This window comes from Salmo trutta, chromosome 37 (assembly GCF_901001165.1).
Source record: "Salmo trutta chromosome 37, fSalTru1.1, whole genome shotgun sequence".
Classification (NCBI taxonomy): domain Eukaryota; kingdom Metazoa; phylum Chordata; class Actinopteri; order Salmoniformes; family Salmonidae; genus Salmo; species Salmo trutta.
The window spans coordinates 11,845,464-11,863,446 of record NC_042993.1 but is presented as its reverse complement, the minus strand read 5'-3'; the positions used below and the strand labels follow the sequence as shown (position 1 = coordinate 11,863,446).

At 43.4% G+C, this 17,983-nt stretch overlaps 1 protein-coding gene across 2 annotated transcripts; it reads left to right on the top strand.

The window, feature by feature from the left end:
• The first annotated feature begins 2,619 nt into the window (after positions 1-2,619).
• Positions 2,620-10,604, top strand: spaca6 (sperm acrosome associated 6). Of its 2 annotated transcripts, none has more exons than XM_029737614.1 (8): positions 2,620-2,798; positions 4,489-4,560; positions 6,950-6,973; positions 7,295-7,372; positions 8,143-8,246; positions 8,536-8,692; positions 9,132-9,249; positions 10,478-10,604. In XM_029737614.1, the coding sequence occupies exons 1-8, from the start codon at positions 2,681-2,683 to the stop codon at positions 10,578-10,580; spliced, it is 774 nt and encodes a 257-aa protein (XP_029593474.1). In that variant the 5' UTR covers positions 2,620-2,680; the 3' UTR covers positions 10,581-10,604. The 2 variants fall into 2 exon arrangements, with proteins under 2 accessions (XP_029593474.1, XP_029593473.1); XM_029737613.1 differs by having other exon boundaries at positions 9,066-9,249.
• Positions 10,605-17,983: the final 7,379 nt, after the last annotated feature.

Sequence of the window (17,983 nt, the reverse complement as noted above, 5' to 3'; positions counted from 1 at the left end):
ATAGAAATGCCACACCCTGACCAAAATAGCAGAGTTCACCTGGTCAGGGCGTGACAATGACTTACTGTTTTTATACGTCAATGAACTCCTTGCTATTTCCCATAGACTGTTCCAGTATAAATAATGCAATGTATAGTGTTTAAACTGGTGTTTCCTTTTAAAGTGATCATAGTTAGAGTTGCTTCCACACATCTGAATACAAAATAAAAAGCCAGACTTTGACACCGTGGTTGGATGTCCCATGTCTTTGTATCTGATAATGGTACACACAGCCCTATCCATTCTGCAGGACTCTACTGAATGTTCTGGTACATATGTACTTGTCTGAAGTGTGATTCCCTCTTAACAACAAATACCTGTGGAAGAGGATGTCTGTCTGTGACCTCAGGGGGCCCACCCTATTGGCTGGCTTTGTGTTCTAACCCATCATGGGAGCCAATCAAAAGACAGCCAAGGGTGGTGACCCCGTCAAAGTTATCATCTTCGAAGACAGCTAATGATCCAAATGAAAGAAAGTATTTATACACTGTTGCTGTATTTTTTACTGTATTAATTGTATGTCTTAATTCCTAAATAAAGACAGAGTAATGTAAACGGTGTGACAGTCTGTGTGAGCGTGTCAAGAGGAGCATGCTATGAGCTACGTCTGGCAGATCTGCATGGGAGAGACTCCAGAGGTGTAAAACATGTTATCATCTAATTGAAGACTTCATGTTAATGTGGCTGCTGGCACTGAAGCACTAACTACAGCTGCAAAGCCACATTTAACATATCCCGGACTATCATCTTGGTAATGTACAAACATGCAGTCATCCAGAAATATCATCCTGCTGACCTCCCAGTCACACACTAGATATTAATGGAGAGGATTTCAATCCTTAAATGTAAATAAACAGAAGTGAATGAACATTTAGCTGTACTGCATGAATTGTCAATTCATCAAAGTGCCCTTGTTGGCTACACACACAACTAGGCACACACACACACACAGTCTTGTACAGCTAACCTTGTGGGGACACACAATTCAGTTCCATTCAAAATCCTATTTTCCCTAACCCCTAAACTTAACCGTAACCCTAAGCCGTACTCTTACCCTAACCCTAACCTTAACCCTAAACTTAACCCAAAAACCTAACCCTAAACCTAACCCTAGCTACTAACCCTAACCCTGAATGTAATTCTAAGCCTAACACTAATTCTAACCTTAACCCTAAACCCCCTAGAATTAGCATTTTACCTCGTGGGGACTAACACAATGTCCCCAGTTGGTCTCACACACACACACACACACAGGCACACACATGTATTTGTGGCCCTCCCTCCCCAGCTGGGAAGCCAAGGAGGCTGCCTGACTGGTTGTCTGACTCTGGCAGTCCTGGAGCAGACTCTTGGCCAATATTGATTAGCTTGTCTGTGTGGAGACAGATGAATGCTTTAGTACCCAGCTCACCATGCCACTGGAAATATATTAACTTGGTGTATTAGGCACCCTGTCTGGTTACCATGGAGACACACCGAGAGAGAGAGATGGGGAGAGTGGGGGTTGTGGGGGGAGGGGTAGGGGATATGGGATGTGATGAGGCAGTGGGCTTGATTGGTAGTCTCTCTCCCTCTCTCTGTTCTCCTTTATCTCTCTGTTGTCTCGTGATCTCTCTTTTTCTCTCTCTTCCATGTCTTTAACCTTTTTTCAATCTCTCTCTCTTTCTCTCTCATTAATTAGGGATTGGCACTTTTTCCATCACTCATTATCTCAATGATTTCAGTGTCCTCCACTGCTCAGGGTTTATTTCCCTTTCTGTTTCCCTCTCCCTCTCCAGACCACCAGTGAGCCTATCTTCTTTCATTATTGTTTTGGCTCCTTCACAGACAAACTTCTACTCTGTATTGTTACAGTTTCATGAGCATTTTACACTCGCTCTTCACTCCCCCCCTAGTTTCCCCTCCCTCCCTCCCTCCCTCCCTCTGCTCTGCAGTAAAACTGGTGCATTGTGGTAGCAGAGAGAGGGGACCAGAGACAATGGAATTGAGAAGAAAGGTGGGGAAACTGAGGCAAAGGGAAGGCTTTGGTGCTCTTCCTATACCTAGCCATGAAGTGGAAGAGCATTTAACATGTATTACACTGTCATTGTCAGATATAAGTGGAGTGGTTTAAAGACACTTACACCTCAAGTGAAGATGAACATCTGCTCTGCACAAAGCACCATGGGCTCAAAGACACGGCATTTCATTTAGTGTGTCATGCAAATGGAATATCCATGGAATCTGAATTAGAATTCTATGTGAATTTCTTGTATCTCAGTGACATCCTTTATGACATCATACATTCCCATTCAACACCACAGTAAGTTTTGGAACCTCAACTGACCTTTCCCACCTGACAGCACATCATCCTGAAGATGTGGAAGTGGGGTTTGTGGGTTCTGTATGCCAGCACGTTGTTCAACCCCTCTTCTAGCTGCTATCAGTGCTTTGTGGAGGTTGAAGACAGCATACGTCTGTGTTGGGGACACGTCCTCACCGAATACAACATACGAAATGTAGACTCGTGCTTTAAAAAACTAGGGAATATATTCAATAACAACCAGAAAGTGATTGAGGCAGGGCGAGTTGGTGAGAAAACTGATCCTGTTTTATTTAAGCACTGGGATTTGGCTTCCTAGGTGGGTTATAAAATAAGAAGATGATAAGAACTCAAACTTTGTATTTCTCAGGGAAAGGTTATGATCAGAAGCTGAAGGAGATCCTAAATGCTGAGATCATGCCCATGGCGGAGGAATTTGACAAGAAGATGAATGATGGTACAAGTCCTGCTGTCTGCGTCACTCCCAACAAAATAGTCCTTTCCTCATGTGCTTTCCTCACTGCTAATGGTGTTTGCTAATGGTGTTGGGAGACGACATGAAATAATTGTTTTTGGAGAGAGAGTTAGATTATTACTGTGGATTTTGTTTCTGCATACTGTATCACAGTCATGAATGTTCAAAGTTTGATCAGAAAGAATACTTTGCCTTCCAAGAATGGAATGGACATTTTATTTGATGCACACAACCACCATTACTAGGTATGACTGTGAGATGTGGTTGTCTTACCGAGCTACCTTAAGATAAATCCTCTACAGATGTAGGATCATTATTTGAGACAGTTTGCTACAGCAGGAAAAGAATCCTGCAGCAACAGGAAATGTGATTTAGTATGTGGATCATAATTAATGGACATTTGTGTAGGGGTTGATATATTTTTCTTAAGGTAAAAACAAGTCTGAAATGTCAAAGTGTAAATTGCAAACTTCAGAAGTATTAAAACCTCAAATACACAACATGTTTTACATTTCATGCTTTGCAGGGATGTTCCCCTGCAACAGGGTGATCAAATTAAAATCCTACATCTGTAACTGTAAGTCGCTCTGGATAAGAGTTTCGGCTAAATTACTAAAATCTAAATGTACTGTTAATAACTCTCTCTCAAACTTCCCCACTTCCCCATGCTTTTTGATTCCCTTGTTTTACACTGGATGTTTTACACTGGATGTTTTACACTGGGGTAGTGTTTTACACTGGATGTTTTACACTGGATGTTTTACACTGGGGTAGTGTTTTACACTGGGGTAGTGTTTTACACTGGATGTTTTACACTGGGGGCAGTGTTTTACACTGGATGTTTTACACTGGGGGCAGTGTTTCACACTGGATGTTTTACACTAGGGGCAGTGTTTTACACTGGATGTTTTACACTGGGGGCAGTGTTTTAGACTGGATGTTTTACACTGGGGGCAGTGTTTTACTCTGGATGTTTTACACTGGGGTAGTGTTTTACACTGGATGTTTTAGACTGGATGTTTAACACTGAGGGCAGTGTTTTACACTGGATGTTTTACACTGGGAGCAGTGTTTTACACTGGATGTTTTACACTGGATGTTTTACACTGGGGTAGTGTTTTACACTGGATGTTTTAGACTGGATGTTTTACACTGGGAGCAGTGTTTTACACTGGATGTTTTACACTGGGGGCAGTGTTTTACACTGGATGTTTTACACTGGGGGCAGCGTTTTACACTGGATGTTTTACACTGGGGCAGTGTTTTACACTGGATGTTTTACACTGGATGTTTTACACTGGGGCAGTGTTTTACACTGGATGTTTTACACTGGATGTTTTACACTGGATGTTTTACACTGGGGCAGTGTTTTACACTGGATGTTTTACACTGGATGTTTTACACTGGATGTTTTACACTGGGGGCAGTGTTTTACACTGGATGTTTTACACTGGATGTAGCAGCAGACTATAAGATCAGTTCAGCTCTGGTAAAAATGGACACTGTAGACACTCTTTACTGTAGACACACACACACACACACACACACACACACACGCACACAGACACACACACACACACACACACACACACACACACACACACACACACACGCACATTTCCATGGGAGCAATTGAGATATATTTTTCTCTCCTTCTCTCTCTATCCATCAGACACAGTGTATGACGAGAGGTTACTGACAGCTGCAGACAATTTCATTGCGGCTGCCTTCAAACTGCCTAGAGGTGAGACATGATCCCCTCCTCTCCCTTGTATTTCCTTTTCCTCACTACTACCTCACACCATATTTCAGAACCTTTCTTTCATATCCAAACCTCCGTTACTTGCCATGGGGTAAGTAGCATCAGAGAAATGTCTTCATTCTTACCTTTTCCCAACCTGTCATCTGTATAGTATGGGCTCTGTATAGTATGGGCTCTGTATAGTATGGGCTCTGTATAGTATGGACTATGTATAGTATGGGCTCTGTATAGTATGGACTATGTATAGTATGGGCTCTGTATAGTATGGGCTCTGTATAGTATGGGCTCTGTATAGTATGGGCTCTGTATAGTATGGGCTCTGTATAGTATGGACTATGTATAGTATGGGCTCTGTATAGTATGGGCTCTGTATAGTATGGACTCTGTATAGTATGGGCTCTGTATGATATGGGCTCTGTATAGTATGGGCTCTGTATAGTATGGGCTCTGTATAGTATGGGCTCTGTATAGTATGGGCTCTGTATAGTATGGGCTCTGTATAGTATGGACTCTGTATAGTATGGGCTCTGTATAGTATGGGCTCTGTATAGTATGGGCTCTGTATAGTATGGACTATGTATAGTATGGGCTCTGTATAGTATGGACTATGTATAGTATGGGCTCTGTATAGTATGGGCTCTGTATAGTATGGGCTCTGTATAGTATGGGCTCTGTATAGTATGGGCTCTGTATAGTATGGGCTCTGTATAGTATGGACTATGTATAGTATGGGCTCTGTATAGTATGGGCTCTGTATAGTATGGGCTCTGTATAGTATGGGCTCTGTATAGTATGGGCTCTGTATAGTATGGACTCTGTATAGTATGGGCTCTGTATAGTATGGGCTCTGTATAGTATGGGCTCTGTATAGTATGGACTCTGTATAGTATGGGCTCTGTATAATATGGGCTCTGTATAGTATGGACTCTGTATAGTATAGGCTCTGTATAGTATGGGCTCTGTATAGTATAGGCTCTGTATAGTATGGGCTCTGTATAGTATGGACTCTGTATAGTATGGGCTCTGTATAGTATGGGCTCTGTATAGTATGGGCTCTGTATAGTATGGACTCTATAGTATGGACTCTGTATAGTATGGGCTCTGTATAGTATGGGCTCTGTATAGTATGGGCTCTGTATAGTATGGGCTCTGTATAGTATGGACTATGTATAGTATGGACTCTGTATAGTATGGGCTCTGTATAGTATGGGCTCTGTATAGTATGGGCTCTGTATAGTATAGACTCTGTATAGTATGGGCTCTGTGTAGTATGGACTCTGTATAGTATGGACTCTGTATAGTATGGGCTCTGTATAGTATAGGCTCTGTATAGTATGGGCTCTGTATAGTATGGGCTCTGTATAGTATGGACTGTATAGTATGGGCTCTGTATATTATGGGCTCTGTATAGTATGGACTCTGTATAGTATGGGCTCTGTATAGTATGGACTCTATAGTATGGGCTCTGTATAGTATGGACTCTGTATAGTATGGACTCTGTATAGTATGGGCTCTGTATAGTATGGGCTCTGTATAGTATGGACTCTATACAGTGGTGGAAAAAGATTCTCATTTGTCATACTTGAGTAAAAGTAAAGATACCTTAATAGAAAATGACTCAAGTAAAAGTGAAAGTCACCCAGTAAAATACTACTTGAGTAAAAATCTAAAAGTATTTGGTTTTAAATATACTTAAGTATCAAAAGTAAATGGAATTGCTGAAATGTTCTTAAGTATCAAAAGTACAAATAAAAGTATAAACCATTTCAAATTCCTTATATTAAGCAAACCAGACGGCACAATTAAAAAACACTTTTTTTTACGGATAGCCAGGGGCACACTTCAACACTCCATAATTTACAAAAAAGCATTTGTGTTTAGTGAGTCCGCCAGATCAGAGGCAGTAGGGATGACCAGGGATGTTCTCATGATAAGTGTGTGAATTAGACCATTTTCCTGTCAAAATGTAACGAGTACTTTTGGGTGTCAGGGAAAATGTATGGAGTAAAAAGTACATTGTTTTCTTTAGGAATGTAGTGAAGTAAAAGTAAAAGTTGGGAAAAATATAAATAGTAAAATACAGATACCCCAAAAAACTACTTAGGAAGTACTTTAAAGTATTTTTACTTAAGTACTTTACACCACTGGCTCTGTATAGTATGGGCTCTGTATAGTATAGGCTCTGTATAGCTCTGTATAGTACTTTTATCAGTCTAACGATATACTTGGTTCTACACTGAACCATGTTAATCAAGACAACTTGTCATGTCGATGTTCATCAGTAAAAATGTTGTTGTTGTTTAAATAGTTTTCTCTGCCTCTTCTTTCTTTCTTGTCATTTTTTTGTTTTCCCCCTATTATCTCTACCCAGCTTCTGGATGTTTCCCTCCATGTGGTGAGTGACTGTTTCCTCCTCAATTGTTCCTCCTCGCATGACCTTCCTGTTGAACCTCATGAACTCTTAGTAGCTCTGCTCAGCTATGGCCTCAACGTGTTAAAAAGATTCCAACTATTCTATGAATCAATCTATGATAGCAAGCTAGTTGTGACATCTGCTGTCAATATAATAGTTCGTTAAATAGTTATACTAAGACATGTTATACGAAGTATTAAATAGATTTAATTTCCTATTGAATTCCTATGGTATTTCCTTTCTATTCTACCTTATTCTAGAAACATATAGGCTGTGTTGCATTTCCTCCCATGGGTTCTTCAGGTTTTCAGGCTTCTGGTTATGTCTACAACTGTATCACCTGTCAGTATGACTCCTGTGAGTTCCCACTTGACTGTCCAAGTGAGTAACAAAACACCACCACATCAAATCTATTGACCATTCACACCGATTTGTTTCATAACTCAAATACCCTCATCTGCCCAATGCCTGGTTAAAAGACTTCATCCTAAACCAGCCTTAACACTGTCTGTGCAGCACTGTCTGTGCAGGACTGTCTCTGCAGGACTGTCTGTGCAGGTCCGTTTGTGTTGGACTGTCCTTGTAGGTCTGTCTGTGTAGGACTGTGTATGTAGTTCTGTCTGTGTAGGCTATGTGTTACATAAGTGCATTTTCCCCTCGTGAAAACATCCACTTGGTGCCTTTCATCCTTGAAATGTTCTTAGCAGTGAAGTCTGAGGGTTTTTTGCACAGAAAGCCTCCCCAAGGTACCCTTTAAATCCTTGGCTTCTTTATGTAAGGTGACAGTCCCCTCCCACACACCATGGTATTCATATCCACCCAGTGCTGCACAATTACTGTTCAGCATATCATCCCTTTCAGTGCACCCCGCTAGAGGCTGTATTTAAATATGATCATTAGGAGGGCTCAGACTGCCGCTGTCTGCTGCCCCCTGAGAACAGCTTCACCACAAGGTGAGAGGGTTTCACTGTGTGTGTGTGTGTGTGTGTGTGTGTGTGTGTGTGTGTGTGTGTGTGTGTGTGTGTGTGTGTGTGTGTGTGTGTGTGTGCGCGCGTGCGCGTGCGCGTGTGCGTGCGCGTGCGTGTGCGTGTGTGCGTGCGTGTGTGTGTGTGTGCGCGCGTGCATGCTTGCGCGTGTGTGTGTGTCTACAGCAAAGAACATCACAGTCCTGGAGAACAACCGGACACAGATGAGGTGTGACGTCCCCTTTCCCCTGCCTTATGAAATGAAAGTGGTCTGGAGGTTTGCAGAGGAGGTTGGTGGATGTTATGGGATGTAGCTAGTTCTCCTATCCTTAGAGTGCCAATGCTGGAGATAATGGCCTAGCCCTAGCATGTCCATCATTATACAGTACCCACTACAAATCCTCACAATCAGGACCCAAGTATGTTTTTAGATGAGAAACTCTCCCAAAAAGATGAGCTGAATTATTAAAGTCATATTATAAAACCCTCCCTTTTCCTGAAATTTCCATTTAGACATGATTCCTTTGTAGTGTGAAAAGATCAGAGGATTGTGCAGTCATGTTGTCCCCTGACTTGCAGATCAGGACCCAGCAGGTGGATGAGTTTGAGGAGGTGACAGTAGGGATAGACAGGCTCTACTCTATCCCCTCAGCTGGTCTGCGACACCAGGGAACATACCAGTGTGAGATCTACTCTGACCAGCGCTCCTTAGTCAGACTCTACTACCACCTCATAGGTGATGATAGTGTTGTAAAGAGACGTTCATTCAAGTCCCATATTCCTTTATGTGTGTTGTATGGTGGTGACTCCCCATTCACCATCAATGTGTAGCACTGTGGCCATTTTGTGCCAGAGAGCTTCACCACACATCTTTGTATATATCTTTATAGTCGATGTATACCCTCTCTTTTTCTCTGTTATCTCCTCTTTCTATCTCTCTGTGCTCTGAGTCTCTGACCTCACTCTACACCATCTCTATCTCTCCCTCCATCTCTCCATCCCCCTTCCCTTCCTCAACCCTGTCCACCCGTCTTCTCTCTCTCTGTCCATTTCTCTCTCTCTCTTCTTCATCTCTCTATCTCTCCTTCCCCCCTCTCTCTCTGACCCAGTCATCCCCCAGGTGGTGGTAGGCCACAGTGAGCTGCAGGAGATATTTGATCTGTCTCTGCTTCCAGGGGGTCGAATTGTCCCTGTGCCTGGTGGATGGTCCCTCGCCCTCCTCCGTCTCCCCCCTCCCTCTCTCCTCACGGCCTGTCTGACTTCTCTGCTACTGCTGCTCTTCCTCTCCCTGGGGTAAGTGAACAAAGCTGTACAGTACTGTAGATATACCCTTCACTGCCCACATACAAAGTACACTGTTAGAAAAAAGGGTTCCAAAAGGGTTCTTTGGCTGTTCCCATAAAAAAACCTTTTTGGTTCCAGGTAAAATCCTGATGAAGACAGCTTGGCTGTCGAAACGATGTTGCTCCTAGAGTGTGCGGCTCTCCTTTTCTTTTTCAGTAACTATTTTTTGTTCCATGTAGAACCCTCTGGGGAAAGGGTACTATGTGGAACCCAATAAGGTTCTACCTGGATCCAAAACGGTTCTAACCTGGAAACACATTTTTTTTTCAAAGGCAGCGTTTCCCAAACTTGGTCCTCGGGACCCCAAGCTGTGCACATTTGGTTTTCTGATTCAAATGATCAAATCTTGATGGTTAGTTGATTATTTGAATGAGCTGTGTAGTGCTAGGACAAAAAACAAAACGTGCACTCCCAAAACAGCCCTGTCCTATGGGGACAGCCACAGAACCCTTTTAGGTTCTAGATAGCACCTTTTGTATACACCCTATATACCCTCTGTGTCAGTGTCCCAGCTCACATTCACAGAGCTGTAGATATACCTTTGACTGTGTTAGTATCCCTCCTCCCTCACAGATGGAGACAATCATTTATATTCTATAGGCTATAGTATAGACAGTTATTAATGCAGAAAGTGCCTTAATACCCCTTAGCAGTGGCATATTCACCATACCGTGCCTCTTCAGGCCTTATTGCTTTATTAAAGCCATGTTGCTTTGACAGCATTGGATTGCTTTTTTGCCATGCTGCCAATAAAGATTGTTTGAATCTGAATGTGACTTACCCAGAGAAAGAGCTGTCCCTGTCAAATACGGACAGGCAGTTTCAAATCCTATCATATCTTGTTTCCGGAACAGTACAGGTTCATGTTTGCTATGTAACTGTGACACTATATCTAATTTCTTGGGGCCTGAAAAGATATGGCCACTGAAAGCTCCTAAAGGACCAAAAATATTAGATTCTCCCTCAAAAATCACACATATCTATTCTCATATGATAGCCATCATACCTAATTCAGCATTCATACCAGAACTGTTTTATTTATGCATTATGTCATGTGTATATTACAGATATTACCAAGGGGATATCCTAGTCTAGACATGGGTATAGACATGGGCTTACATATCATGGAGAAGCTCTCGTCTGGACTAACTCATCTCCGTGTACCTGGTTGTTACAGGATTCTGCACTGGTGGTCGATAAAGGAGAAGAGTGATGTGGAGCAAGCTGAAGACGATCCAGATTCAAGGTGCCCAGTGCGGGAGATATATCTACTGCAATAAAAACAGTCTGATGACACTCATCCATTCCCTTGTCTGTGATGGTAAAGAATATCTGGGTTTGGTCAGAGTAATCGGTCTTTAGCTGGTTTCACCACTAGAGGGCGATAAGCACATGTTAATATCTACAACTTCAGTGCTTTAAGGCAGGAGTCATTAAGATCGGTTGCCTTACTTTCCTGATGTAAGACATTATTTGTTATAATGACAATGATTAGGTTACTATTATCACCACACTGTGGCATGGTGAGACCAGTGAATGCTTCATGGGACAGATTCAACACATTTTTATTTGTTCAAAGACCCCTACTGTTATGACAGATTCATTGTGATACATAATGTGACGTTTTTAGTTAAGAAATCCTCAAACCTCAACCCTAACCTAGCCTCAACCCTTACCGTAACCCTAGTTTCATTTCCACATCCTGGCTCAACCCTAACCTAGCCTCAACCCTTACCGTAACCCTAGTTTCATTTCCACATCCTGGCTCAACCCTAACCTAGCCTCAACCCTTACCGTAACCCTAGTTTCATTTCCACATCCTGGCTCAACCCTAACCTAGCCTCAACCCTTACCGTAACCCTAGTTTCATTTCCACATCCTGGCTCAACCCTAACCCTCAACCCTAACCCTCAACCCTAACCCTAACAAAAAAAATATTATACACGGATTGTTAACTGTTAACTGATCATTAACTGTGGCAGACGGATGGGTTAAAACAATTGTATGAATTAACCCCTTCATTGGTTGAAAAAGATAGATCTAAAGAATGGTTTAAGCAATTTAGAAAATACAAAGTAATCTATTGTATTGTGTTTAATATAGAACTTTATTTTGCCCTGGTGAGGCAGACAAAGTTATGCTACAGTATTGAGTATTACTGTATTATAAGTTCACTGTATTCTGGCTAGGTGGTTGTGAGACTATTGTGACACTGACCATACCATGATGGAGGGAACATGATCTGAGGAGAGGCGGAGCGTTACTGGCGTTATAAACCCTCAGTGTGTGTCTAAATATATACAGACATGACTCATCGTTTAACCCAGCCATTTAACAGGCGCTGAGGGTGTATTTTTTTCCTATGGGTTGTTCAGTTGTCTGGGCAATGGATGATGCATCAAGGGGCCTCCTAGCTCGAAGTGTATTCTGGATTTTATCAAACCTGGAATTAAAGTTTCCACTTCATGATTTGCTGTTGTGGTTTGTGGCTTTTTGACCACCTACCGGACCAAACACTCTTTTTATTTTGTTTTATTTAACCTTTATTTAACTAGGCAAGTCAGTTTTAAGAACACATTTTTATTTACAATGACGGCCTACCCCGGCCAAACCCGGACGACGCTGGGCCAATTGTGCTCCGCCCTATGGGACTCTCAATCACGGCCGGATTTTATGGAGTTAATGGAGAAACCAAGGTAGAATCTCAAATTTGATGAAAATCAAAATGTGAAGTCCACTATATACAGTTGAAGTTGGAAGTTTACATACACCTTAGCCAAAAACATTTAAACTATCATGACTTCTGCCGAAGTCGGTCCCTCTCCTTGTTCGGGCGGCGTTCGGCGGTCGACGTCACCGGCTTTCTAGCCATCGCCAATCCACTTTTCATTTTCCATTTGTTTTGTCTTTGTTTTCTACACACCTGGTTTCTATTCCCCAATTACATGTTCATTATTTAACCCTCTGTTTCCCCCATGTTTGTGTGCATGTTTGTATATAATGTTCAGGTCGTTACTTGTTGGCTGGTATTGTTTGCCGGGTTCGTTATTACGCCCGTTATTTACGAGTGACCGGTAACTTCACGCACCTTTAGTATTTGTTTTATACTGTTGCTGTTCGTGGAATAAATTACCTTGTACACTCACCTCTGCTCTCCTGCTCCTGATTCCATGCACCAGTTACCCACAGCCTGACATAAACTCAATTTTTCATAATTCCTGACATTTAATCCTAGTAAAAATTCCCTGTCTTAGCTCAGTTAGGATCACCACTTTATTTTAAGAATGTGAAACGTCAGAATAATAGTAGAGAGAATGATTTATTTCAGCTTTTATTTCTTTCATCACATTCGCAGTAGGTCAGAAGTTTACATACACTCAATTAGTATTTGGTAGCATTGTCTTTAAATTGTTTAACTTGGGTCAAACATTTCGGGTAGCATTTCACAAGCTTCCCACAATAAGTTGAGTGAATTTTGGCCCATTCCTCCTGACAGAGCTGGTGTAACTGAGTCGGGTTTGTAGGCCTCCTTGCTCACACACGCTTTTTCAGTTCTGCCCACACATTTTCTATAGGATTGAGGTCAGGGATTTGTGATGGCCACTCCAATACCTTGACATTGTTGTCCTTAAGCCATTTTGCCACAACTTTGGAAGTATGCTTGGGGTCATTGTCCATTTGGAAGACCCTGAAAACAAGGCTCCCTAAATTTTATCAGCATATCGAATGCGCGACCCGGGCTGGCAAAACCCCGGATCATTGTTATTCTAACTTCCGCGACGCATATAAAGCCCTCCCCCTCCCTCCTTTCGGAAAATCTGACCTCGACTCCATTTTGTTGCTCCCAGCCTATAGACAGAAACTTAAACAGGAAGCGTCCGTGCTCAGGTCTGTTCAACGCTGGTCCGACCAATCGGATTCCACGCTTCAAGATTGCTTCGATCACGTGGACTGGGATATGTTCTGCATAGCGTCGGACAATAACATTGATGAATACGCTGATTCGGTGAGCGAGTTTATTAACAAGTGCATCAGTGATGTTGTACCCACAGCATCTGTTAAAACATTCCCCAACCAGAAACCGTGGATTGATGGCAGCATTCAGGCAAAACTGAAAGCGTGAACCACTGCTTTAATCAGGGCAAGGTGACCGGAAACATGACCGAATACAAACAGTGTAGCTATTCCCTCCGCAAGGCAATCAAACAAGCTAAGCGTCGGTATAGAGACAAAGTAGAGTCGCAATTCAAAGGCTCATACACAAGAGGTATGTGGCAGGGTCTACAGTCAATCACGGACTACAAAAGGAAAACCAGCCCCGTCGCGGACCACGATGTCTTGCTCCCAGACATACTAAACAACTTCTTTGCTCGCTTTGAGGACAACACAGTGCCACTGACATGGCCCGCTACCAAAACCTGCGGGCTCTCCTTCACTGCAGCCAACGTGAATAAAACATTTAATAAACGTGTTAACCCTTGCAAGGCTGCCAGACCAGACGGCATCCCCAGCCCTGTCCTCAGAGCATGCGCAGACCAGCTGGCTGGGGTGTTTACGGACATATTCAACCAATCCTTATCCCAGTCTGATGTTCCCACATGCTTCAAGAGGGCCACCATTGTTCCTGTTCCCAAGAAAGCGAAGGTAACTGAGCTAAATGACTATCGACCATAGCACTCACTTCCGTCATCCTGAAGTGCTTTGAGAGACTAGTCAAGGACCATATCACCTCCATCCTACCTGACACCCTAGACCCACTCCAATTTGCTTACCGCCCCAATAGGTCCACAGACGACGTAATCGCAATCAAATCAAATTCAAATCAAATGTATTTATATAGCCCTTCGTACATCAGCTGATATCTCAAAGTGCTGTACAGAAACCCAGCCTAAAACCCCAAACAGCAAGCAATGCATGTGAAAGAAGCACGGTGGCTAGGAAGAACTCCCTAGGAAAAACTCCCTAGAAAGGCCAAAAACCTAGGAAGAAACCTAGAGAGGAACCAGGCTATGAGGGGTGGCCAGTCCTCTTCTGGCTGTGCTGGGTGGATATTATAACAGAACATGGTCAAGATGTTAAAATGTTCATAAATGACCAGCATGGTCAAATAATAATAATCATAGTAGTTGTCGAGGGTGCAACAAGCACGTCCGGTGAACAGGTCAGGGTTCCATAGCCGCAGGCAGAACAGTTGAAACTGGAGCAGCAGCACGGCCAGGTGGACTGGGGACAGCAAGGAGTCATCATGCCAGGTAGTCCTGAGGCATGGTCCTAGGGCTCAGGTCCTCCGAGAGATAGAAAGAAAGAGAGAAAGAGAGAATTAGAGAGAGCATATTTAAATTCACACAGGACACCGGATAAGACAAGAGAAATACTCCAGATGTAACAGACTGACCCTAGCCCCCCGACACATAAACTACTGCAGCATAAATACTGGAGGCTGAGACAGGAGGGATCAGAAGACACTGTGGCCCCATCCGATGATACCCCCGGACAGGGCCAAACAGGCAGGATATAACCCCACCCACTTTGCCAAAGCACAGCCCCCACACCACTGGAGGGATGTCTCCAACCACCAACTTACCGTCCTAAGACAAGGCCGAGTATAGCCCACAAAGATCTCCGGCACGGCACAGCCCAAGGGGGGGCGCCAACCCAGACAGGAAGACCACGTCAGTGACTCAACCCACTCAAGTGACGCTCCCCTCCCATGGACGGCATGGAAGAACACCAGTAAGCCAGTGACAGCCCCTGTAATAGGGTTAGAGGCAGAGAATCCCAGTGGAGAGAGGGGAACCGGCAAGGCAGAGACAGCAAGGGCGGTTTGTTGCTCCAGCCTTTCCGTTCACCTTCACACTCCTGGGACAGACTATACTTAATCATAGGACCTACTGAAGAGATAAGTCTTCAGTAAAGACTTAAAGGTTGAGACTGAGTCTGCGTCTCTCACATGGGTAGGCAGACCATTCCATAAAAATTGAGCTCTATAGGAGAAAGCCCTACCTCCAGCCGTTTGCTTAGAAATTCTAGGGACAATTAGGAGGCCTGCGTCTTGTGACCGTAGCGTACGTGTAGGTATGTACGGCAGGACCAAATCGGAACGATAGGTAGGAGCAAGCCCATGTAATGCTTTGTAGGTTAGCAGTAAAACCTTGAAATCAGCCCTTGCTTTAACAGGAAGCCAGTGTAGGGAGGCTAGCACTGGAGTAATATGATCACATTATTTGGTTCTAGTCAGGATTCTAGCAGCCGTATTTAGCACTAACTGAAGTTTGTTTAGTGCTTTATCCGGGTAGCCGGAAAGTAGAGCATTGCAGTAGTCCAGCCTAGAAGTAACAAAAGCATGGATACATTTTTCGGCATCATTTTTGGACAGAAAGTTTCTGATTTTTGCAATGTTACGTAGATGGAAAAAAGCTGTCCTTGAAACAGTCTTGATATGTTCTTCAAAAGAGAGATCAGGGTCCAAAGTAACGCCGAGGTCCTTCACAGTTTTATTTGAGACGACTGTACAACCATCCAGATTAATTGTCAGATTCAACAGAAGATCTCTTTGTTTCTTGGGACCTAGAACAAGCATCTCTGTTTTGTCTGAGTTTAAAAGTAGAAAGTTTGCAGCCATCCACTTCTTTATGTCTGAAACACAGGCTTCTAGCGAGGGCAATTTTGGGGCTTCACCATGTTTCATTGAAATGTACAGCTCTGTGTCATCCGCATAGCAGTGAAATTTAACATTATGTTTTCGAATGACATCCCCAAGAGGTAAAATATATAGTGAAAACAATAGTGGTCCTAAAACGGAACCTTGAGGAACACCGAAATGTACAATTGATTTGTCAGAGGACAAACCATTCACAGAGACAAACTGATATCTTTCCGACAGATAAGATCTAAACCAGGCCAGAACTTGTCCATGTAGACCAATTTGGGTTTCCAATCTCTCCAAAAGAATGTGGTGATCGATGATATCAAAAGCAGCACTAAGATCTAGGAGCACGAGGACAGATGCAGAGCCTCGGTCTGACGTCATTAAAAGGTAATTTACCACCTTCACAAGTGCAGTCTCAGTGCTATGATGGGGTCTAAAACCAGACTGAAGCGTTTCGTATACATTGTTTGTCTTCAGGAAGGCAGTGAGTTGCGGCGCAACAGCTTTTTAAATTTTTTTTGAGAAGAATGGAAGATTCGATATAATCAATCACACTGCACACTGCACTGCAATCACACTGCACACTGCCCTAACCCATCTGGACAAGAGGAATACCTATGCAAGAATGCTGTTCACCAACTACAGCTCAGCATTTAACACCATAGTACCCTCCAAACTCGTCATTAAGCTCGAGACCCTGTGTCTCGACCCCGCCCTGTGCAACTGGGTCCTGGACTTCCTGACGGGCCGCCCCCAGGTAGTGAGGGTAGGTAACAACTTCTCCACCCCGCTGATCCTCAACATTGGGGCCCCACATGGGAGTGTTCTCAGCCCTCTCCTGTACTCCCTGTTCACCCATGACTGCGTGGCCACGCATGCCTCCAACTCAATCATCAAGTTTGCAGACGACACTACAGTGGTTGGCTTGATTACCAACAACGACGAGACAGCCTACAGGGAGGAGGTGAGGGCCCTTGGTGTGTGGTGTCAGGAAAATAACCTCACACTCAATGTCAACAAAACAAAGGAGATGTTCGTGGACTTCAGGAAACAGCAGAGGGAGCAGCCCCCTACCACATCGACGGGACAGTAGTGGAGAAGGTGGAAAGTTTTAAGTTCCTCAGCGTACACATCACGGACAAACTGAAATGGTCCACCCACACAGACAGCATGGTGAAGAAGGCGCAGCAGCGCCTCTTCAACCTCAGGAGGCTGAAGAAATTTGTCTTGTCACCAAAAACTTTTACAGATGCACAATCGAGAGCATCCTGTCGGGCTGTATCACTGCCTGGTACGGCAACTGCTCTGCCCACAACCGTAAGGCTCTCCAGAGGGTAGTGAGGTCTGCACAACGCATCACCAGGGGCAAACTACCTGCCCTTCAGGACACCTACACCACCCGATGTCACAGGAAGACCAAAAAGATCATCAAGGACAACAACCACCCGAACCACTGCCTGTTCACCCGTTATCATCCAGAAGGCGATGTCAGTACAGGTGCATTAAAGTGGGGACCGAGAGACTGAAAAACAGCTTCTATCTCAAGGCCATCAGACTGTTAAACAGCCATCACTAACATTGAGTGGCTGCTGCCAACATACTGACTCAAATCTCTAGCCACTTTAATAATGAAAAATTGATGTAATAAATGTATCACTAGCCACTTTAAACAATTCCACTTTATATAATGTTTACATACCCTACGTTACTCATCTCATATGTATATACTGTACTCTATACCATCTACTGCATCTTGCCTATGCCGTTCTGCCATCGCTCATTCATATATTTTTATGTACATATTCTTATTCATTCCTTTGCACTTGTGTGTAAAAGGTAGTTGTTGTGAAATTGTTAGGTTGGATTACTTGTTAGATATTACTGCATGGTCGGAACTAGAAGCACAAGCATTTCGCTACACTCGCATTAACATCTGCTAACCATGTGTATGTGACAAATAAAATTTGATTTGATTTGACATTTGATTTGATTTGATTTGAGACCCATTTGCGACCAAGCTTTAACTTACTGACT

What these genes read in the sequence shown, in the direction of transcription:
- spaca6 (XM_029737613.1), top strand. Translation starts at nt 2,681, where the DNA reads ATGATAAGAACTCAAACTTTGTATTTCTCAGGGAAAGGTTATGATCAG. An exon ending in TGGATGTTTCCCTCCATGTG is followed by an intron (nt 6,974 to 7,294) that starts GTGAGTGACTGT and finishes TGGGTTCTTCAG; the next exon opens with GTTTTCAGGCTTCTGGTTAT. An exon ending in CTGCTCTTCCTCTCCCTGGG is followed by an intron (nt 9,250 to 10,477) that starts GTAAGTGAACAA and finishes TGGTTGTTACAG; the next exon opens with GATTCTGCACTGGTGGTCGA.